The following is a 23,957-nucleotide window of genomic DNA, read 5'->3' on the forward strand; positions in this document are numbered from 1 at the left end:
ACCTCATTGCACCCGAAAGTAATGCTACTCTAACACTTCAAGAATGTACATGGATCGGACGGTTTCACACGCTGTACCAGAGCTCGCGCCCGTCGTCCAATGCAAACTGGACCATCCTACGCATATTTCTGTGTTCACAAGATCACCTACTGTCGTACCCGTGTCTATAACCTGCCTCATTTAATGATGTGCAAATGTTGCAAGCACTTTTTCGCTGCCGTTGCTGTCGCTTGCTGTTCGGTTTTGCATCATCAACACGTACTCTAGTACACGAGGCGAGCCACTTCGGCGAGCTTCGGGCGTCGGTGATCGGTCGCGATTGAATCATACATCATATGCCCAGCCAGTATCCCAGGGCCGTCAGGTCCGCACAACGCACTGCTCCCCCCCACTCTGGATCCGTTCTGGCTGATTTGAATTTCAAGTGGCTAACTCTTCGTCATCGGGTTTGTGCTGTGTGCTGTTATTTTTAGCACTGCACCACCATGGAGCACCACAAACCGGAAGCGAATCCTGTGCAGATGGTGCAAGAAAAATGCAGCCGAAACGCCCGAAGTGTAGTGAGATATTCCCCAAATTCCAATGCACCAAAAAGAACGAGCTAATAAAAAGAGCAAAACCCGCATATATGCAAAACAAAAACGAGCGATCGATGAAATCACCAACTCCTTCTGGGGCTCGGGAAGCGTGGTGAGTCAAAACTGTCTCGTTGCTCCGGATTCCGGTTTTGTGGGATCGTTCTCCCTCCCCTCCCAAAAAAACAAGTAAACTAAAACTAAATTACTCTCCCCAAAGTAGGTACGAAATAGGGTTATTAATAAGAGCAATTCCCAAGACACGCGTCAGTACCAGAAATGATCGTACCAGCGTACCTTCCCCCCCACACATACACAGATTGGCGTTCGCTTCCAACTTACCTCGGGGTGGTTTTCCTTGGAAACTGTAATGATCGCCGTATTTTGCTCACTCGCTTCCACTGCGTGGGTTCGACGTCGTCATCGAAGTTGCTCTCGTCACGCTCGGTCGAAAGGTCCTCGATCGAGATGCTCTTGCCGCGGGCCAGCGGTACGCTATTGCCGTTTATGCTGCTGCTCACAGGATGCAACCGGAAGTACCCAGGAGGAGAAGGCAGGAGAAAAAGAACCAAAGAGAGAGAGAGAAAGAGGTGATTAAATTTGCAGCATTGACACCCTTTAGCATAGATCGAAAAGTCCCCGCCGGCGTTCGGGAGTGTTGCGCATTGAGCAACCTACTCTGGGTGAGTAGGTGAGTTTTAATTGTCTTTCTTCCTTGCCACCACACAGATCTTAATCGAAGTTTCGTGTAGGCCGAAAGCTGCTGTCATTCACAGCGCGCGCGCGCACCTCTCCGGAGCGTGTTTGCGCTGATGTGCAATTGCGCACACGAGCCACTCCTGCGCGCATTGGTTCCGGTACGACACGCAAACACGGCGAGCGCGCCCACACGACCGAACACCGTCCACCAGCAGCACAACTGCATGCACAAACCGCCACTGCTGACGCACATTTACGATTTATGATAATTCAATTTTAAGATCATTCGATAGCGTAACGCAAATGGGAAACCAAACACACAGGCTCACCTTATTTTTTCTGTCTAAATACCTTCCGGATGCGTTTGGTTTCGCTTTTCACAAAGCTTTCACACTATCAACACACACTGCAAACACGGGACAACATCAATCCAGACAGAATTGCGTCTGCCGGATGAGTTTAATCGGAGGGGCAGCACTTGGAGCTTCTTTAAACAACACTTTGCGGTCACTAGGGAATGGAAACACCAATTCTCAGAGTTCCGAGCCGACGACGCACGACGTTGATCCAACGATCGACGTTCAAAGAATGACGTGCGCACGTGCGGGATCCGGACGCTTTGGGGGTCTTTCCTCCCAGGGACGGTGGTTCGGTTCCGTGGCCCAGCCTACCGAAAACCCACGTACGAAAATCATGCGCGGCAAACGTCTGGTTCGTCGTCGTCGTCGTCGTCGTCGTCATCGTCGTCACCCGTGATCGGTGGTGAATCATGACGCATGGAGAAGAAGAGAACTTCGATCGGATGGGGGAGCGAGAGAGGAAGGGGTAGAGAGTTTGCAAACACCGATCAATAGCTGCTCAAATAGACTCGCAACAATTTCTATGCCCGTTAGAATCTGTTTCCCAATTTCGCAAAATCTCTCAAAATTTTTCGAAGATTTGAGGATCTCTCACAGCTCCAAAGTCCAACGCCAGCTGTCACACAGTTCGTGGCACGCCACCGTGTCTGCCATGATAAGGTTCACCAAACCTAACCAACCCAAACACCACACCCCCTCCCCGCCTCATGCCAAAGCCAAAAGTCGTAGGAGGCCCCCAAAAAAGTTAGGGATTCCCGTCTGCCCCGGCCCGTTGGCAGCAGCACACATTGTCACCGAGGCTAACCACGTTTAGCACGCTTTATAGTAAAACACCGATCATTAACCGAAATCGGTAGCCACATATACCACACACTCACACACACACGCCGGAATCGGCATCGGGAACCGCTTTGGCCGAAACCGAAACCAAAAATCAAAACGAAACTGTCAATTCTGGGTTGTTGTGCCCGGGATCCGCGAACGTTTATTGTATTTTAATGAAGTGTGTAGTGTACCCAACTCTCGATGGCCTCACGCTTTTGTGCCGACCAAAGCGCGCCGCGGCTTGGATTGGTCATGTTTTTTCATTAATCTGTCCACCTTTTTTTTGGTTTTGTTTCGTTTACTTTTCTGGACAAATCGTACTCCAATGGACCGAGCCAGTTGTTCTCGTTTTTTTTTGTTTTGGAGCCTACACAGCATTGCATTAAGCATTTTCGGCAAACGTTTTGCGTTGGATAGTGTCATTTCTCTCCCCGCTTTCCCGAGTTCCTTCTTCCTTCCTGCCATGCCGCCCTCCGATTGCACAAGTATCCCTTTCCCAAGCCGTACGTTGCATGAATGCCCGTGTTAGAGGCGCGTTTTATAGCTTTATAGGTCCTACACGCGATCGCGCGCGGTTGGCCAGCATTGAAACGGCGAAAAGAAATTCCGTAGGCGTACCCCTGGCGATGACATAACGAACTCTCTACGTGTATCAATCCGGTCTCTCGCTGGACGCGTCCGTCCCCAACGCTGAAGAACGCCAAGATTCCTGGCCCACGGGAGACTGGCGAGGTGTAGCAGTGCCAGTGGTGATGGCATTTCTACTCAAATGGTAAAAGCAGTGTATCGCCCCCTCTGTCCGCGCCTACATTCTTTGGCCGGACGGACGAAATGGTGCTGATTCCCGGGCGCTGGTTCTCCTTTTTTTTCGAGCAGAACGATCGACAAACCGCACATTGTCAAGCACTCGCAGACCCGTTCACTTTTGTGTGGTACCTGATTTATGGAGTGAAGTAGTACACAACTAGATTTGTGTACAATCCCCGCGCAACCCCGCGTGGATATTCAGGGCATTTCAGAGTCCCGCGTGTCCACGGATTTGGTCGAAAAGTTGTATTTCTGATCGAATGCAAATTCTACAATGTGAGAAACAATACATTATGAGGCGGTCAGTTTTGGACCATTCCTACAGCTACAGCTTCAGCTTTTCAGACGCAGTCAGCCTGCAACCATAAATCGTACCGAATCGTTAACCGATTGAAAGTCTCCGAAAGATGTCATGGCGTAGACGGCAACTATCACGCAAAGAAAAGAATAAAAAAAACCAACATATCGACAGACATTCCAAGATTGCAAGCGCTTGTGGTGGAATTTGGCAAACCCTCGCTCGCTCGATCTTAAACCAATAAACGCGATCATTATACCCACCTCCCTCTTAAAGCCTCTCTCATCCCACTGCCAATGATTGCTTGGCGTGTCTTTGAATAGAAATCTTATAGCCTACACGCGCCCGCGCGGGCAAGCGCTCTTACCTGTCCTGTTCAACGGCAACGGTATGAAGGGGCTGCTGGTTGGTAGCAGTGTGGTGGTAGGAGCCACGATCGTCATGCGCATCCGCATCGACTGCATACAGCTGCCGGCCGTACCGGAGTGGTCCGCTGGTGTTGACGAAGCTGCTGCCCGCGGACGTTGGGCTGGAGGAAAACCTTGGGAATGGTTTCGTGGCCGTGCTGACGAACGCAGATCCGCCGAGTGGTGTCGTCTGTGGTGCATTGGATCGACTAGATCCTACAGTCTGTGCGGAGATGGAGAAGACAGGAGAAGAACGTCAATCTTTATGATGATTTAGTGAGCTAGTGTCAAACATCTTTACAGATGCCGATCAAGGATCGAATTTCCTGATGTTTTGATGTCTGCTAAGACCCAGAGGGACTGCAGTGAAATTGCTTCACCTCGTAGGTGTACGTAGTGTATTTGCAGTCTTCAGGCGCAGCAGGTTTTGCACTTCGCCAATGCTGCGTATAGCTTGCGCCCCGGATTTCAGCTTTTTCGGCTAGTCTGCCCATCTTGGGGCAAATGTCAATGTCATAGCCTGTTTTTTTTCTTCTACTTTTCCTTTCGTGCTTCGGACACAGTTTTGATGTCGTCCAATGCGCGCACGTGTGTGGGCCGATCAACAAAACCCAGGTGGACAATAAATCAAACCCCAGAAAATGCAAACCTATCAGCGGGTCGCGTTTGATCTACCCGGGGGACACCCCAAATAAATGTCAATCGTGGACCGATTAATCGATTGTGGTTTAATGGTGGTAATTTCTGATCCGAGAGTTTCAGATGTACAGAGCATGCACAAGACCTTGTGTAAAAACTGGCGCCTATTTCCTCGTTACATCGAACCATTGACATTTGTATCCATTTCAGCTTGAACTTCAAAACGCAACAAAACTTCCTGATCTTCACATTGGTTCGTTCGCAATGCGCGTGTGTACATCGGAATTTCTACAGACAACAAGCGTCGTCTCTGCACACACAAGTCAGAACAAGCTCGTCGTGCAACTTGATCAGAGAAAATATTTACCCATTCCCGGGCGCGCGCTCCCTGCAAAGCGACGACCGTCACGCGATCGCGCATGAATGAATGTTTAAAAGGAGCACTTGATTCCCAACCCTTTTACTTACCAAGAGTCTACTGCTGCTGGTAGTGCCAGAGGACAGCGGACGGTGGAAGGAAGATAGGAGATGATGGCTCGAGAAGCCGTTCGTTGCGAGGGGCGAACCAGCAGCGGTGGGTCCGGTGATGGCGCCAACGCTGCCGCTGCTGCCCGTCGTTTGCTCGGTGCTCGTGGTGGTTGAGTGCACCGTCGAGGAGGACCAGCGGGACGAGGTCGTTTGGACGGTTTGGGCGCGGACCACTTGCAGCGAGCCGGCGGACGTGCGGGCCTGCAGGATCTCCATCTGCTTCCGCTGCGTGTGCTGCGTTCCGTCCGGTGTGGACAGGTTCTGTGAAACCATCTGAAAGAACCATCAGCCAGAAGAAGAACAGAAAAGACACACCTCAGAATGCGAGTGGAATGAAGCAAGACGCCATATGGAAGAAGAATTAAGGAAAGGGACATAACGACAACAGAACGACAACGGAACGACATTTTTACTTAATCACATCCTCCCCGGGACGATGTCCCAATCGAAGATTCGAAGGCCAACCGCGGGCCGGGTTCGTGCGTTCGAATCGCATCGCGTGCAGTTCCACCGTTTCACATCTAGATGGCAGCACCGTCGGCTGTCGCTTCGTTAACGATTGACGACGAGATCGCGATCGCGAATTTCAAAATCAGATTAGAATCACACTGCCGTACCGCTCGTGCTTTCGTGTCGCAATCGAGCGGCATCAAATTGACAGCTAATTGACGGAATTCCGCCTTCCGAGTGGAGCCCATGCTGCAAATTTGGCAACGGTAACGGGTGTTCGGGCGTAAATTGGGCTTACATTTTGCGCGGTTCACGCTTTAAGGCACGGAATTAGCCGTGTCGCACCACCGATTACCCAAGGAAAGGGGCAAAAGTGTAATTGGCACCTGATGAAAATTAGAGCACATAGCAGCACATTGGACAGGCACAGAAAGCCATAAAACGGTGGCACCTGCACGCGGTGCCTCTGCGGCGACAAACGTGTTGCCGCTTGGGTTGGTGACAGACAGACATACATTCTAGCACTTTCCCGGTTGTTTGATGAAAATTAGTACAAATTCATGCTCGGAGACACTTTAAAGATAGGAGCTAGGACAAAAAAGGGAAAGAAGAAATGAGGGGGGAAAATGTCACCCTCTACACACCAACCAACCAATCGATGGAAGGTACAGATTGGAGATAATTTATCGTCTGCACGATTAAATCGATCGATGCAAGTGATTTACCGTATAATTGCTGGCAGAGCGGGACACACACACACAGAGTTTAATTAATTACGCGACTCGTGTGCGTGCTTTTCGTGTGCCATTACCACACCCTCCTCCTGCTTCGCTCGATGCCTTCCGCTTTCTGAGTAGAAAATAAACGCAAACGGCTTGTTAAGGGACACGCACACACCTCCCGGCCACCAATTACATATGCATTACGTGCAGTGGGGCAGTGCTGAGATGTTTTAAATAGATTTCTTCCATGCTGTCCTTCGACGAGGTGTAGTCGCGCTGCCTACCTATCCTCCCCATTAATCGCTGTCGATCGTCGAAGAGATCTACATCGGCGGAGAGGGCGCAGAAGGGCAACCGAGGGCACAGTACAGTGCAGCATACGACAACATTGTCAGCCCGGTGATCGTGATAAGCACTCGAAATGCTGCTACAGCTGCTACGCGGGTTCGAGATGGGAACGCGTTACACAAAGCGTTACACATGGCGTTTTGCGTGCGTAACCCAACGCGCGCGCGTGTGCGTGGTTTTGCAGCAAGACAGGTAGCGACAGAGTGAGCGCTTGCGCGAGTAGCTAAGCTGTGTTAGCTAGGCTGTACCGATTGAAACAGTGCAGACACGTCAACGGCTCCAAACGATGATTACTTCCTTGTGGGATATTAACCGCTGGCAAAGGGTCCCCCCCTTCCATTAAACCGCGTGCGTCTTGCGCGAAAGCGTGTAACCACATTACGGCGAGGCGTACGGTGCAGAACATAACCAGTCATTATGAGGCTTGCCGCATGCCAGCTTTTGCATACTTCCGGGCTTTCCGGGATGCCCTTTTTTGGTGCGCGATGCGAAACAAAGCGATTATGCGAATAGCGGCTTCCCCTTTGGTAGTTGAAGTAATCAGTACAATGGAGGGTTTGGTTTGTAGTTTTTTAGAGTTGATTTGAAGAGTAACTAATGCACATTTCAATAAACTCAACCTAATAGACTTCTACTACTGCTACTACGACTTGGGTAACGTTAACCACATTCAAGGTAAGGAACTTTTAACCTTCATTCGGGCACACAAAAGGATTAACCGAGAGATGCAATAAAAACCTCCACCCCGGGGATTGCAAAGGCAATCAAACCAAACATCCTCTCCGGTGGACAAAGCCAATCTGCCAGCACCTTAAAAAGGGTACGCGCACAGACACGGACCGGTACAAATTCAACTCAACTCCCAACCAACCATCCAACCGCTTCAAGGTGGAGTGGGTTCGTTGCTTGTTCGCAGCGGAATCTTTTCGCTTCCAGTACAGCGAGACAGGAAGCGCGCAGAAACACACATGACTGGTTACAATGTAGCATTGTGCCGTGTACTGTGTACCATCTCATCATGTCCTCCCTTCCCTTCCATCCCATTTCTTGCAGACAACCCCCTCGCACTCGAAGCGCTCACCAGACGACCTTAATGGTTCATTTGCCGAACGTCGGCCGGCCGGGGTAAAGTTCCGTCATAAATTCCCAGATGTCTCTTCTTGCCGGAGGACGCTACCCCTTCGGCCCGGCGGTGGTGGAGGCTTTGGTTTACTTTCGATACGATCGCGCGGTTTGCGGTTCCTCGGATTGCTTCGCTCTCCCGCCCGGCCGTGTCTATATACTGCGGCGTTGCGGCTCATCGCGAAGTTCTTGAGCCAACTCCATCTGTGGTTTGTTGTGCAGTTGACGGGGGGAAAAATAAACTCTATCGATGGCTCCCTTCCCGCTCCGCACCCACCCTTAACAGGGCACTGCTTTCGAACAATCGATAACGCTTCTGTCCGTGACACGACACGCTGACTGCGCCGCGAACCGTCTGGCAATTGTAGGCAAATGAGTTCCAATCGATGTCTTCGCCGATAGACCGTTTTTGGGACGGCCCAGAAGACAATGCTCCCCCCTCCCCCCCGGCGCGAGTGAGCGACCGTAACCGTCGCAATATCTGTATCAAGATCAGCCACTCCAATCTTCCTCCCCCCCCCCCCCCCCATGAGCCCTCCAAAAAGGGGAGAAAAACCATAATTCCGCAGACCAGAGGTTAATGCATTGGAAAACACACTCCAACTACAAGCCCATTGTTCTGGGCTGAAAAAGGGCAAGTTCATTACAAATCCCTTGGGGGTGAGTTAGTGGCCAACAGAAGGAGAGAGAGAGAGAGAGGAGGAAGGTGTCAGGAAGCGTTTTAGCTCAGACCCCACCGTTACGTCTCTCTCTCTCTCTCTTCACAAAAAGAGAGTAAAACAACATTAAACCAAAGACGAAAACATCATGTTAGCACAGCTTTAACAACAACATTTTACCACCGGCGATCCCCCTGAGGAGAGGATTGCACTTTCCGGTTCGATGGAAGAGGGGGGCCACCGGGTTTGAACCCATTTGCTTCCCAGCCACTACACACTTACACCAAGGCAGACTTTCTCTTTCGCCGGAGCAAAACAAAACACTCACTCACAAGGGTGGCCTAAAGGGTGGCCAATTGTTTCAGCGCACTGTGGCGTTGAAAATAAACGGTTTAACATCGTAATTTGCGAGTTGCGAGGAATGAGTATGGTTTTCTTTTTCTTTTTTTTTTGCTGCCGTGCCCTCAAGCTGAAACGGACTTTGGACTTTGGCACCATCGTTTTGCGATCGAGATTGAGCACTGCTTTAGCACACTTTCTTGCACACTTGCACAGCGATTCCGGGATGGGAATGCATATCTTACTTTTCAAGGAAGGAAACATCTGCCATGAGAATGAGGCACAGTGAGATACATTTGCTTTAGTGAAAGGTTTTAGACTTTCAAATTGCAGCTTTTTTTGCAAAGAAAAAAAAACCCCGTAGAACATGCGCTACAGTTTTCCATTTCCACGTGTGGCTGTGTCCATTTTCGTCCGCTTGGACTCATTCCCACTGGACCGCGAGCTTCTCCGCCTGTGCTGGCGAAAACTGGAACAATCCATCAACGCCAACACGCGTCCAAAGGTGACATACCCCCCGCCTTCCACACACAGAGCGCGAGAGTGTGAGAGAGAGAGAGTGGAAGGAGGATAAACTCGACAGGGATGGGAGCAAAGCTGTCGCATCCCGGAATGCTGCGTCGTCTCCCGGGTGGATGCTTGGCGAAAAAACAAAACCACCGTTAGGTGCGAAAAGATGATGCTCCCGAAAGGCACTGCGGCCCTCCCCTACCTTGCCGTAGCTGTTGAGTGGCCCGTTTACCCAGCGGTCCGCCTCGAGCCGGCCCGTCAGCAGGGCGCCCGTATTTGGATCGACATGTTGCCACTCGCGCACCTCGCGCTGGAATGGTGCCCGCGTCGCCGTCGTCGTGCCGGTCCCGGTTGCCAGCGACGCCACTTCCATGCTGGTGCTGCTGTCTGTCTGTCTGTGAGGGTTTTTTCCCGATCTCAACGTCGCTCGTGTTCCAATTTACTGTCGGCGCGCGATACTGCTGTTCTCCTATCCGGATCAGGATCGACGTTTTGGGTTCTGAAAAAGGGCAAAGAGAAGACAAACACGGTGGCCGGTGAATTTATATTGTCAGGATAGATTGGACGAACGTAACCGCAATGTTCGCAAAAAGGGGAAATAAATGCAATAAATAAACACACTCTCCTCGCCCAGAGACAGCAGAGTGTAAATCTGTGCGAAAAGAAGATGGGACTGTGGGGCGAGTGGGATGCAACCCAGTGGGGGAAGAGTTTGTCGCGCCAGAATGAGATCTTCTACCGTACCCGCACTGGACGCACATTATCGCAGATCAGCAATCAGTTAAAGGAAGGCTTGCCGAACGAAAGACAACGAACCCGAACAGCACACAGCCATAAAAGGGACGTGTGCACGGAACGGTTTCAAATACGGCCACCGGTAAACGGGTTCGTCGCTTGCTGCGCACCGCAAGATGTCTTTCGTTGGTTCGTGCGCGCAAAACCCATAAGGAACGCTCAGTTTGGCGCTGCTGTGGACGGCACTTGACACGCACGCAAGTTCAATGCCGCCGTAAAGCCGTCATCGCGGGTGATCACGGCTTGTTCCGAGACGATGGTGGTGTGGCATTCCAAAGGTGTCCGGCCCGGCTATCACACCTCCGAGACAGGAGGATGTGGTAGATCTGTTACGTGCCGCTCTGATCGTGCTTTCTGTAATGCATACTCCTTATTAATTACCGTTCCCTTTGTTTACTCTGCACTTCCGTTGAGGGCGTTTTCTTTCACCATTTTTAAAGTGTTTTTGTGGGGGAAAAGAATCCAAACCCAAGCGCACAATCAGCTGACCGAAACAAACGCTTTGGCGAATCTCTTTTAACAACTGTTGCTGAATGCTCTTTGTTTAACACTCTCCCAACCAATTCCACCAATCCAGGCAGGCGCTCGGTGAGTTTGCCTCTCTAATCACTAACGCAATTCAAATTTCAATCGCTTCCGCGCCCATGAGAAATGAACATTCAATTAGTATTTGTCTGTTTGGCGGTTTTATCTTTACCCATTCAGGTCCATCTTATCTTGGTCCCAGCTTTTCCCAACGAGAAAGTAGGCTCGCCTTTTCGTAGTGCTTCCCGGTTTCTCACAGACCCTTTTCATGCACCCGCAAGGGACTACCCTGGACACTTTACAATGCGAATAAGAAAACACTTAAGAGATATGGTTGTTTATTTACTCATTCATTGCAATCTATCTGCCAGTTACGAGACAGTTTCGGTACTTTTCGGTCGTTGCTTCCACCAAATGCTCCACATCCGCTCGAACGGCTCGCGTACAAACGTCGTACCGTTCGCGCAAGGCAACCATCTCCTCCGCCAGAAAGGTATCGAACGCGTTCATTCGGGCTTGATTCTGCATGGCAATGCCTTCCAGCTGTCCTACGTACTATAGGGACGATAAAATCATCGAATTAGACAACGTTTTTTGGCTGTACAAGCTCCTACAACGACTTAACCCACCTCCGCCGTACAGTTGGCCGAACTCTGCGTGCAGACCGACTGTGCCTGATTGCCGTACACCGCTCCATTGCGCCACTGCTCAAGGAAAGCGGTATTGGCGGACGAGAAGTAGCCGATCGTGCGTGCGTCCATCTGGTAGCAGACGGAGAGCCGTGTCGGTGCGTACGATCCCTGCCGGAAGTCACCAATGTAGCGCTGAAGGCACCGTTCGGCATTGCTACTGTCACTAGCCGTTGCCTCATCGATAAGGGCAGCGGTGCCGACAAACAGTCCCTTCCCAATCGCATCGCCTGCGGACGTAACCAATTCCGTGTACTGGATGGCCAGTTCGTGCAGCATCTCTCGGGTGCGCTGATTGTGCGCCAAGCCTTGCGCTTCCAGCTGCTCCAGGAAGCTGCGCACCTTCGCCCCGGACGTCTCATCGTTAAGCCGCCCGAGCAGGGCGGTGTAACCGTCACGCACCTGACGCACTGTTCCATTGCACTGCTGCTCCATCTGGTGGGCGGTATCGGCGAACGTTCGGTTCGCGATCGTCACGCTACTCGCCAGATCCTGCTGCGCGTTCTGGACGCTGGTGTTGGTGGACGCTTCGTACCCGATGATGGTGGTGCGATCCTTGGCAACGGCACCGTACGCCGCCGCAATATCGGCCAGAGCGGAATTGATCTGCTGTACCGGAGCGGTCACCGACTTTACGATGGTTGGCGTGATGAGCGACGATACGTTGCCGGCACCGTACGGAGATTCGGACGACCGGGCCATTTGAACCGTTTCGGCAAACGTTGGCCAGCTGGCAGCCAGTGTTTCCAGCTCCAGCGCAATCGTGCTCACGTTGGCGACGAACGCACTGAACACGTTCGGGCGTACGACTCCCTCCAGCGACCGGAGCTTGTTGGCCGCTTGCTCCAGCGCCAAAATCGTTGGCTGCACAGTGGCCTGCAGCTCGTCGGTCAACGTCCGGAACGCATCGCTACCGTTCGCTCCAAAGCTCGCTGCCACGTGGCCCAACACTTTGTTCAGTGGGCTGGTGAGGTTCGTCGCCACCTCGTACAATACCGTCGTGGCGCCGCTACGGTCAAGGTTCGCTTCGTACTTGAGCAGACTGGCGTTTGCCTTTACGACGGCCACTAACCCCGATCCCATACCGCCCCGGAAGCTCGGCTCAAATCCGGGCACACTGTAAGAAAGTCCAAAGTCGCCAGCCCCTTGGCACTGTGCTCTAAACAGCACAACACAAACAGCTACCAACAACCAAGCAGTCGAGCGTGCCATTTTTCTCCCGATCTCTGTCACTGACCGTCTGTCACGCACCGAAAATCTCACCACACTGATTGAGCGACCACGGGCCAAACTTCTTGCGAGTCCATCAGAAGACGTTCTCCAAAAAAAAACCAACATCAACAACGAAACCAGCTCTTCTTGTAGCCTCTTTTTCTACCCAACGGCCGAATGGCTCTATGTTGCTCGTTCTTGCATTCTACGTCTTCTCCAACCTCGACCAACGAACGGTACTTTTACAACACGCATGTCACCGTACGGCGCGATGTGGTGGCCAACTTTCTCCACGTTCTGTCTCGAGTCCGGAGCACCGAGAGAGCACCAAGATACGCTCCTCGCATTCTCTGCTGGGGAAGGATGGAACGGCAACGATGGAGCGAATAATACGATCACGGCACCACAACATCGCAGCCCGAAATTCAAACAAAACCCGCTCGAATCTACCGCTAGAACACGGTCCATTACCGGCTGGTGACCTATTTTGATTATTGATGCGCTTTAATTATACACTCCACTGCCAAAGACACTGCCTGTAGGAGGTAGGTTCCGAACGACACGCAGGAAATTAAAGCAAGCAACCAGAACGAGAAAACTGTGTAATGTCACACACGAGATGGGATGAAATGAGCCTCTCAAGAACTGAAGTTGTTGTGTGCTCTCCTGCTGAGATGTTGGTCCCCCCCAAAAAACCGAAATAAACATCCAAAACTTCCATCCAGGTACTCCGCGCTGACCGGTCGGTCTTCCGGTGTCATTTCAGCTCGTGCTCTGATGTCATCCAATGGAACGCAGCCGCTTCGAAAAAAACGTTTGCTCCCATTAGAATCTCTTCCAGTGCGTCATTTGTTTGGCTAAGTTATTGGAACCGAAAAACCGATGCAATTTCTTCGTTTGGCGCTCTTCTTGGGGAGAGTCTCGAATTTGGAGCCGTTTTTTTGTTGTTGGGTGCTTCCACTGTGGCAGCATACTAGAGATCCGCCTAATAGGTCCCACCACCGTGCCGCCGGTTTTACCATATTGGGAACTTATTGCTTCGCTTTCCAGCGCAAACCGCGAACTCCAAAGACTCGAAAGAGACGCTCACCCCAGATGACTATATATCGTTCGCGGGAGATCTGTGAGACCGGGAGGCGATCGGTATCTTCATGGCGATCGACCGGGATGATAAAATCTTATTAGCATCGCTTTATTTGTTTCATCGCTCCAATTGGTGGCAGCGAACGACGAATGCGACTATTAAGCGGGGAACGAAGTATTCCAGTTTTTTGTGCTGTGTGTTGCGCTTCTAAGGCGTGTGGGATTGAGTACATGATCATAATACGGCTGCCATAATCTTCATTTCACGTTTCATCCAGCAAAGCAAAACAGAAAAAGAAACCATCTTTTTGTAATAAAATCCCATCAATCAACTGCAAAAACGGACGATGGGCGATATAAATAAAACCATCGACTGCCCTGCTACGCTTCGCAAGCCTACAGCCAGCCCAAATCTATGGCGATATTTGCACAGTTGGCACCGCGTTTCACGAGCCCAATCTTCGCAACTGACTGGTTATCGATCCAGACATTCGCGATTCACAGAATAGCGTTTGTACACAAACCGTCTCCCGTACTGCGTCGCGTACATTGCACATTGGGATGGGGCACTGGCTCTTAAAAAACGTCCATTTCCTTTAGTACATGCCACTGCTCCGCACACACAACATGCTGCATCCTCGCAGGTCCTGCGCTTTCAAAGCGATCCTTTTCTGCTGGCTGTTTCTCGGTGTTAGTATCCACAGCAATGCACTATAATAGTGATAGTTAATCATTGTTTTCACCCACCACCAAAAAATCCCCCCAATTGCAGGTCGGGCGAGCGGATCCCCTACCGGACTTTGCCATCAATGCCGTGATATCGGGCAGCAGCACCGTTTCGTCGATTGCGCTCGAAACGAAAGGCTTTTTTGTGGATGTGGCCGGCCCGACGGTACTGCTGCAGTCAGGCTATACCCGTATCGAACGCGCCCTGGCAGCACTGACCAGCATCGCCGGGCAGCTGTCGACGACCGGCGTCACCCTTACGCAGGCAATATCCACCATGTCGCTCAACAAAAACGGCCCCATCGCAACCTATTTCGATCCGATCAGCGCGGCGATCACGAAGCTGCAACGGCTCATCACCACCGATCTGACCGGGCAGCTGACCAACCTCACCGCCGAGATCGACCACTACGTGAAGGACAATTTTTTGGACAGCTTCAAGACGCTGGGACCGACGCTGGTCACACTGTCGCAAGCGGTGACCAACCTGCGGACGGCCGTCACCAGTGCCCGGGCCGCCTCCGGTACCGCCGTGACCGTGTCGCCCAATGACGTGAAGAAGTTCGTTACGACGCGCGTCATATCCGACATCACCAACGGCGTCCGGTTGCTGCGCACGAACGTGCCGATTCTGGTGTACATCGTCAAGTCCACGCTCAGCTCGTTCCAGTCGGCGGACCAGTACCTGGTCGGGCTGGTCCAGGAGGCGATGCAGCGCGAACAGGACGTGATCGCGCTCAGCGTCAGCAACACGGCCGATGTGAACGCTTCCGTCACGACGGTGACGCAAAGCTTGACCACCGAACTGAACGGCCCGTACAGCAAGCTTACCCAGCTCTACCGGACCAAGCTGCAGGTGACCGTGGAAGCGAATGCCACCTTCAAAGCCATGGTCGATGGGTGGCTGAACGATACAGCACCGCTGTTCGATAACCTGGATGTTGGTGGCAAGCTCGAAACCATCTACTCCACCTACGTCCAGCAAGTGCTGGCGCTGGACGACAATCTGGCCGCCTTTTACGGCTCCAGCATGTGCAGTCTGGTGTACCATCTGCTGCAATCGCTCATCGAAAACGGTCCCTACGCACAGTTCTGCTTCAGCAAGTACGGCCAAAAGGTGTTCAACTTTTTCGTCCTGCACGCTACCGACGTCGAGGACTGCTATCGGTTGCAGATGACCCGGCTGGATAAGCTGGTGCCCGCGCTGCTCAATATCGTCAAGCTGATGGTGCACGACATTGACGATTTTGCCGTACATATTGAGCGCTGCACGCAGTTCAAGAACCTGCAGAACTGCGTCCCCTACGTAAGTATTGTTGTCGCCGCTCAGTTTCAATCTGTCTCCTCCAACTGTCTCACCCGTCACCCTTCATCCACAGCTGGGAGCGGAGTACAAAACGCTCCTCGGATACACGGCCACAAAGCGGGACTACCTGTACCGGCTGGCGACGAAGGAAACCAACGGCAGCTACTATCGGCTGGCTGGATGCTACCACAATGGCGAGCATATTATGCTGCTGAATGCCGAGGAGATGAAGATCGAAATCGATAATTGTAAAATTAATGGACCGACAGTTGTGTAGAGATAGTAACATAAAAATTGACATGCAAAAACAAACATCTTTCAACTTCCACATTATTTCTTTGGAAAGATAGACTTTTCTTCTATTTTTTTTACTATTCACTCAATATAATGATGTAACACGGCAGACTATTTTCGGTGAAATGGTGCTGTTTGTTCAGCTGTTTTGATCGCAGTCTGTTTCTGAGTGGATTCAGCTGTCAGCGCAGTCGGTGGTATTAATGTAGCTTTAAGCAGTCTACTCTGGGCAACCCATCCCGTGCGACACTTTATCAAACAAGTATCTCTTTCCCCTAGAGGTTGCCTGCCCCCGCTGGTGAACTAATTTCGACGACCTTCAGCATGAGAATTTGCACCATTTTTGCAGCACTGCTCACCCTGCAGGTTAGTAGCTTGTAGTTGCATACAAATCTTTCGCGAATAAAGCGCCACCACTACTGTTGTGCCCGGCATTCTTTACAGTCGGTGGCTTATGGTCGCCCGCGGGCGGACTTTGGCATTGCGCAGAGCGTGCCGAACAGTGGCAAAGTGCTCGAACGGGCGCTCGAGGCGCTGCAATCGTTCAGCGACCTGGACAATGGCGGCACCGTCAACATCAAGTCGGGCTACGAGCTGCTCATCCAGGTCGCCAATATGGTCAACTCGATAGCCACCAAACTGTCCCACACCGGTACCGCCCTCATGGACACGATTGTGACGCTGGCCAACGACGAGGCAGGACCCGTAGCGGGTGTGTTCGGTCAAGTGAACGCTGCCCTGGCCGAACTGGAGCAGCTGATCAACGGCGGTCTGAAGGTGGAACTGAGCACACTCGACAGTAGATTGGGCCCGGCGCTTGGTAACCAGTTCCGGGATGGGTTCCGGGGCATTACCGCGGCGCTGAAGAAATTGTCGACCGTGCTGGCCGAACTGCAGGCGGCCATTGAGGCCGCCCAGAAGGCAGCGGGCGGTGGACCGGTGACGGCGCTGCATGTCAGAACCTTCGTTCCGATTACACTCACCAACCGGCTGCTGACCGCGCTGGCTCAGCTACGCTCGGCCCTGCCGGTGGTTTCGTTTGTGATCAAGCGAACGGTGGGCTGACTTCGTTCAGTGACTGCCGCAACACTTGTCTAATAAATCGAACCGCAGCAAACAAACACAACAAGCTTTATATTCTAACGCCACTGTCACGCCGTGTGTGGACTAAACCACTGCATCGGAGTGCGGAATGACATGTTAGCCCGGTGTGTCGGTGGCAGATTTTTGTTTTTATTTTGAGAAATATTTGCACAGTTTCTGACAAAAATGTAGCATCTTTCTCCAACAATCCGCAGCTGGACGGATGCTTTCCTCGCGAAAAACACACCCGCCAGTCGATGGCGATGGTTGCAAAACAGCTCGACAAGAATTTAGGCTGAGGTTAGAGCGTCGCACGTTTGCACAGCTGGTAGGCGATCCGAACACGGCCTCACGGTCTCGACCACGCGGCGGGTGAATATTTTGCAACTTTAGTTGCAGCGAGTCGACACGTTGGAGGAGTTCCAACTCTGGAAGGTGTTTTTGGAAGGCTAGCAGACCCGCGGTCAATGATGGGAACCATCTGTGCATTGGTGTTGTCGCTCCTGTGCATTCTACAGGCAAGTGTAGCTGATCAGTTTTCCCGTCATCTCTGCTCTAATCTCTAACCATTCGTTTGTAGAATGTCACCGGACGACCCGATTTTGGACTGAAAGGAGAAGTTGTGGGCAGCATTTTAGTAGCAAACAGGTCCCCTGCCCTATCCGTCGGCATTGGAACGCTCAGTGACTATAAAATCCTGCTCGGCTCACAGTACCAGGTGCTTTACGGTATGCGCGATGCGTTCTATTCCGTCGCCGATAACTTCACGAAACCTGGAGCGGAGATAACAAACCAGCTGGCCTACCTAGCGAGCAACCGTTCGGTCCTGGTGGACTTCCAGACTACCCTCGCGGCCATAGCCAGCCTGCAAACCGTGCTCACTACCGGCTACACGCAAGAGTACGTCACGCTGCAGCCTCGCAACCAATCGTTCATAACCGACCGGCTGACGGACAGCTTCGCCTACATCAACCAAACGTTGGTACAGCTGGACAAAACGCTACGCCAGCTCCAAACGACGGCGGCCAAAGCCCAGCAAGAGGCAGGCAGCAACGGACAAACAATTGATATGAAGATAGTACGGGAATTCATTAGTCCACGGCTGATTAACACACTGCTGAACACGATCGATCGGTTACCGGGTGCCATCTCGCCCCTCATCTACTCCGTGCACAGTCCGTTGGCGAAGCTCGATAAAGCGGATTCGTACATCAGCACGGCCAAGGGTGACATTGAATCGGCCCTGCTGCAAGCGCATCAAGAGGTGGTCAACTTTAACGGCAACATACGCCAGCTCAAGCAGGAAACGAACGATGTGATAGCAACGATTTCCACCGCCTACCGAGACCAGCAGACACTGTCCGTCGATGTACTGCCGAAGCTGAAGGCCTCCATCAACTACCAGTACGAGCTGAAGATGGCGCTGGATACGTTTGTCGACGTCGCGTCAGTTCCCTCGATCGAGGAGAAAACGGGACTGCTGAATCAAACCATTGCGTATTACGTGTCCAACTCGACCACGTACGATGACGATCTGGTGACCGTGTACGGCGATCGGATCTGCCCGGCGATGCGGGCCGTCGTGCAGGTCCTGATCGCGAGCGGACCGTACGCGGCCTACTGCTACAGCAAATACTCACACCGCGTGGTGGATCTGGCGATCCACAACTTCTACGACATCGGCGAGTGCTACCAGCTCGAGCTGAACCGGCTCTACTCGGTCAGCCGGCTCATCTCGAACCTGATCAGCCTGGCGACGTTCAACTTTGCCGATCTGTTCGACAATCTTAGCGTTTGCGCTGCCATCCAGCCCTGCCCGGGTGATTGCGATCCTTGCGTTGATACGGTAAGCGTTAGCTGACGTACGATGGTGGAATAATGTAGATAACTACAAATCGTTTTGCTTTCGATTCCAGCTCGGAAGGTTCCTCGACACATTGGCACTCCTGATGGAGGAGAAGTACGACCTTATACTGCAGATCGTGCCGTACGAGGCGAAGGCAAGCCTACAGCGGGTCAAATCTTGTACCGCGTTCAGCAAGTACAAGCTGATTGCCGATGCGCACGATCTAATCAAGGAGGTGTACGATTGTGAGGTGAAGGGATATAAATAGTAAAATAGTACATATCATTCACGAGTTGTAAAAATAAAAGCATACAAATAGTTTTGTAGAAACTAAGATCACAGCACTGAAATCGAGTCCACTTAGTTTTGGCAGACAAAAAAGAGAGTGTCAACCGAAAGCTAGCGAAACGTTCATTCTTCCGCTAGTTGCCCAGCATATACAAATGTTAACATTCGATCCGCTTTTCTGCATATTCAGCACGCCTCAAATTTGCATATGCAAAATCCGCGAAAGGTGTTAATTGATCGCAAAACTGTCAAACGAGCATGATACGGCCACCAGTTCTGGGACATTCTCGGTCGATCGTTTCGAAATTCAGTTCGAAGTATATAATTTGTACCCATTTTAAAATGACTTGGTTAAAAGATCATAGTGACCTTGTCCAACCTTCGTCTCGATCGGTGGTGACTTGATCTTTTTCTTTGCCCGTTTTATTGGGTAAATTCCAATGTGACACCCTCTCGAGAGCGTAAGTGAAAGCTTCGGACAGCAATTTCTCCCCTGATTAACTCAAGGACCATCGGCTGTCCCGTCATCGGCCACACTTCAATTGCCAATAAAACCTTCAACCTTCAATCCTCAAAAACCTCCGCCAAAGGGAGACTCCTCACTGAGTCATCTCTGCTCTGCTAGAAACTCTCGATCATGACTCGGGGCTGGCAATCCCCAATCTGACAACTAGTTTCTTTTGGGGGTAAGTGAGTGAGTAATGTAAAGTGCTACTCAACACGAACACGGCACACACACATCACGGCTGTGGCGGCGGTGGACTTTGCGGCAAACGGCACCACAGGCAGCAACCTGCTAAATATGGCTAATCACGAGCGTGCGCGATCCAAAAATTGTTGATTGATTGTCACCGCGTCGCCGAAATATTAGTCTCCAAAATAGGGTCCTAGCGTTTTTTTAGCGTTTTCTTTCACAGCGTGATGGGACCGAGCGACATTTCCGTCAGCCCGTTGGCTAGGGGCAACAGGCGAAGGCCGATCAGCATGTCGTCGATGATCGAGTGACGTTCATCATGTTTCATCGCATCGTGAAGGTGAATCAAACAATTTACATTTCCGTTGTTTTTTTGTTTTCGTACATCGAGAGAAAGAAGAGAGAAGGATAGAGAGAGAGAGAGAGATTTGCTGTCGAAGATTGAATGATTCAAACATTTAAAAAAAACCTGATTTTCGTCAGTTGACAGGCTGAGATAACCGGTGCGTCCACCAAATTTTTATGCAGCCGTGTAACTTAATCCTCCCTCGAAATGTACACCCAATCGCCGGCGCCATGTTGGCAAGGGAGCAGAGTTCCACTTCTAAGAAAGCGCCCTCCCTTCCTTTTCATCGACAGTAGCGTGAGTTTAGGGGGGCCCAAACGGAAGCTACGGGGAACCTTTCCAAACGTGATCTCCTTAGTTCTCTGAACTGCTCCACCCTTGCGGCAGACGACGGGGGTAAGAATCAAAGCAGCCAACCAACACCTTCACCGCCTGCCGGGTTCGTGAAAGCTCAAATTTCACGTCAACTGGCGTGCAGTGCGATGCACCGCGGCGTGGAAAACACGCCGTCTGCATCAAATCGATCATTTTCAAGCTCAATTAAATCCGGTCCAGCCAGGTGGAACGGGGAGTAACACCGAAAGACATTCGAACCAAAAAAAAAACGCCCGTTGCGATGGCCCGGGTATGATAATGATCATTATTCGAGGAATCGGTCGAAAACGCTGCCGAAGAGAGTGTGCATAATAATCGAAAGTGGGCGCAGTGCAACGCGCAGTGCAATGCGTACAGTTTTGCAACGTTTCACACCATAGCGGAACGTGCATTTAAATTTAGATAAACTTGCAGAAAAAGGTTCCCCGCCGATGCACTCACAACAAATGCAACCACAAAGTGTGAGTGAGAACCTGCTGCTACGTGTTAAACAACAGTTTATTAAATAATGCCATAAACAACATCACATGTCGCAAGCTAATTTTGGTATCGTCTTTGCCTTTCAACCCCCTTGTAACCACCCCTTCATGGCTATTATTTTTACAAAAGCGAATCACGCTTCTTCGTTTCTTCCTCCTAGCTGCCACACACGTGCCTAATCTGGCCATGGGAATCAGTTCCTAATCCGTGCGACAACCTGTTTGCAAAAACCAAAACCAAACCGAGCCACTTTAATCCTTGTCAGTATGTCAAAAACCATTCAAGTTGCAAAAATAAAACTGAGCGGTTGTTGTGGTGCGCAAAAAAAAACCAAGCAGTCAAGGATTCGGGAAGGTTGAAGTGCCGAAACTTTTGCACAACCTTTCGACATTCGAACAACGCACCGGACAGGCGATGGAGAAAACTTCAAACCATCGCACACACAGTGCTGACATTTTGAACTTTGCCATCGGAACGCTGAAAGGTTCGTCGCTTTTTCATGCGAGTCTTTTGTTTTGCGCTCTGGGCACTGCGGATTCTGCAGTGCGCTTGTGCAATCGCCGAACAGGATGCAGCTCAGATCGGGTCGAGAGGATGATAGGCGTGTGTAAGCACTCAAAGGCAGCCGTCATCGTTGCCGCGAGCAAACGATCTCACCGAGAAGCACATGGGGAGCTAATGAAGATATGCGTTTTGGTTTTTATCAACCGGCGTCGACAGCTATAAATCATTCCACGTCTCGGGAAGGAGATTCGGGCCTGGAGCGGGCACCGCTCCATCTCACAAACGTTTGACGTGGGGATGAAGTATCCCATATTTGGGGGCTGCCAGCTTAAGTGGCTGCTAACACTAGCAGGGAGGATGATATCAGGCAAAGCTTTTAACCGGCAGAGGAGCCTGGGACGGGTTTTGGACGGGCAGTTGGAGAGAAATGTAATGAACACTAATCTGTCCTAGTCTGTGCGCACACCGTAACCGAAGTTCAAGGGCAGCTAAAATCGAAACTGAAACGATCGTATCGGCGTTCGGTAAGCTGATATTTCGAATTGCTTACACCCAAACGCAAACCACGCAATATCGATCAGACTCACATTTCAGCTTTCATGGCATTGACCCATCCACGCTGTGTAGCCACCGGCAACACCAAAAACCATGCTGTTTGATGGATGAGATGAGGGGTGCACGCGTGCTTAACCCGAAACCTTTTTGCCCAACTGGTGCCCAACGAGCTAGCCTGTCTGTCCGCGGTGTCTTCGCAGCATGCTGAGTGTAAAACATAGCAAAAACAAAAAAAAACATCACGAAACGTGAACACACACACACATGTGCGTTTGGTGACACAATTCCAACAACAAAAGCGCACACACCCACGGACTGGGGCACCTTTTGCGTAAACAAAACCCCATGGCGCACCAGAAGAATTAGTCATTTCCTGCGCGGTTCGTCGTGTCTGAAGCTCGGGCTGTCATCGATATTGAGAAGGAGGGCAGAAGAAGTAGAAGAAAAAGAGGGATCTCAAACAAAGCGTGTTATGTGATCTCGCCCGTCCGATCTAGCAAGCAGACACGAAAACAGAGCAACGATTAAAGCAGAAAGCTCGCTCTGTGCTACTTTGGAGTGAGACGGCATACAGCATCCCCCTTCACTCCATCAACAATACAAGGGGAAAGAGGGGGAGGGGGAGTTGCAATTTTATGCTGCCGGTGTTCGATTGATCGAGATTTCACTTTCGGCGTCGACGTCGTTTGATCATCAATCTAGTCGGGGGCGCAGGCCGATTCAATATTTATTGTCTTGACCCATTTTCTTGCAGAGCGATCTCCACCGCTCCCGGGAGGGAAAACACTGTCGACACGGCGCCACCGAGCGCAGTGAAAATGAAACACCGGAAGGGTAAGTGATTTATTTGCCCAAGCAGAACTGGGTCAGCCGGGCGGGAAAGTTAATGCTCATCCTATGATGAGTTTACCATGCTAATAAGCCACCGCCGGGTTCGTCGTCTGCTTCATCGGGGCTATAATTAAAGACTCGCGTCCTTTTGCCGAGCGTCAGCCAGTTTAGAGACGGAGGCAGGGTTTTATTAATCACACCCATCTGTCGGCATAAATCTTGGTGTCCCTGGTTCTCCCTCTGCTCTCTTCTCCAGCCACAACACATTTGCACAAAGCGTATGCCCTATAAACAAAATTCCAATGGGTTGTTTTTTTGCCGGCGTCTCTAACGCACACACGATCGTAATCGTTGGTGTTGCTGTTTCTTTGATTAATCGATAAACATTAGTTGGCCGTAAGTTTTATGCCCGTTGAGTGCTAATTTTATTCTATACTGATATGGAAAGTTTCCAACGCCTTTTTTCATTTGGTCAATGGCACTCGGCTACTTAAGAATTCAATCGGTCAGCATAAACAAAATAAGAAACATTTCGAACCTGTGCTGCTGCTTCTCGTCGTCTTCACAGACAGCGCTTCTTCAGGTGTCATAATTGATACAGTCCTTATTGGGAAGATGACACACACACGCACACACTCGCTGGATTAACGCCGGCCAGACGGCAGCAGCGCCATTAAGATATTAAACTCGCGCGTTGCTCACGTACCTCGTTCAACACCCCCTCCCGAAGGAGGAGAAGGGCGTACGTGAGGGTACCACCGCTTTGGTTTGGCAACATTTGACGTCGCCCAGAAACATTGTCGCCATCATTGCGGTGTTGGGTTTTGCTATTTTTAAAAACAATTTTACGGAAGCCGCAAACAAAGTCGCAACCTGAACAAATGTTTTCCCGCTGCCCGCAAAAGGAAGGCGGACGATTGGTAAGTGCCCCATACACCAAACCATGTTGATCCGCTTCCCATTGTGGGGTGCAGTGTGGACAGATGGGGGCACAAACAAAAAAATGGGCCAGAGAGTATCATGAATCTAGCCTAAACT

The 23,957-nt window shown here is 51.1% G+C and overlaps 4 protein-coding genes across 9 annotated transcripts in view; 2 read left to right on the forward strand and 2 right to left on the reverse strand.

Annotated features, from left to right (window-relative positions):
- The window catches only part of LOC120904887 (mucin-5AC), a 64,048-nt gene that overhangs the window by 14,985 nt on the left and 25,106 nt on the right, over positions 1 to 23,957 (reverse strand). For 4 of the 6 annotated variants that reach the window (XM_040315348.1, XM_040315351.1, XM_040315349.1 and 1 more), the window contains exons 2-5: positions 9,490 to 9,786; positions 5,078 to 5,410; positions 3,931 to 4,193; positions 918 to 1,088 (exon numbers count right to left, since the gene is read on the reverse strand). In XM_040315348.1, the coding sequence (XP_040171282.1) occupies positions 918 to 1,088; positions 3,931 to 4,193; positions 5,078 to 5,410; positions 9,490 to 9,660 (938 nt within the window). In that variant the 5' untranslated portion in view covers positions 9,661 to 9,786. Of the gene's footprint in view, positions 1 to 2; positions 267 to 917; positions 1,089 to 1,603; positions 1,875 to 3,930; positions 4,194 to 5,077; positions 5,411 to 9,489; positions 9,787 to 23,957 lie in introns of those variants that run through there. The other 2 variants (XM_040315352.1, XM_040315350.1) reach the window with 2 other exon arrangements.
- LOC120904892 lies at positions 10,950 to 13,303 on the reverse strand. Its single transcript, XM_040315363.1, has 2 exons — positions 11,237 to 13,303; positions 10,950 to 11,162 (listed from the first exon to the last, which is right to left on the reverse strand). Exons 1-2 carry the CDS (start codon positions 12,632 to 12,634, stop codon positions 10,968 to 10,970), a joined length of 1,593 nt encoding a protein of 530 aa, XP_040171297.1. The 5' UTR covers positions 12,635 to 13,303; the 3' UTR covers positions 10,950 to 10,967.
- Positions 14,200 to 15,935, forward strand: LOC120904894. The gene is made up of 3 exons (XM_040315366.1): positions 14,200 to 14,281; positions 14,364 to 15,623; positions 15,697 to 15,935. The coding sequence occupies exons 1-3, from the start codon at positions 14,219 to 14,221 to the stop codon at positions 15,898 to 15,900; spliced, it is 1,527 nt and encodes a 508-aa protein (XP_040171300.1). The 5' UTR covers positions 14,200 to 14,218; the 3' UTR covers positions 15,901 to 15,935.
- Positions 16,193 to 19,147, forward strand: LOC120905043. The gene is made up of 4 exons (XM_040315683.1): positions 16,193 to 16,283; positions 16,362 to 16,973; positions 17,581 to 18,846; positions 18,917 to 19,147. The coding sequence occupies exons 1-4, from the start codon at positions 16,242 to 16,244 to the stop codon at positions 19,112 to 19,114; spliced, it is 2,118 nt and encodes a 705-aa protein (XP_040171617.1). The 5' UTR covers positions 16,193 to 16,241; the 3' UTR covers positions 19,115 to 19,147.

This window comes from Anopheles arabiensis, chromosome 3, assembly GCF_016920715.1.
Source record: "Anopheles arabiensis isolate DONGOLA chromosome 3, AaraD3, whole genome shotgun sequence".
Taxonomy (NCBI): domain Eukaryota; kingdom Metazoa; phylum Arthropoda; class Insecta; order Diptera; family Culicidae; genus Anopheles; species Anopheles arabiensis.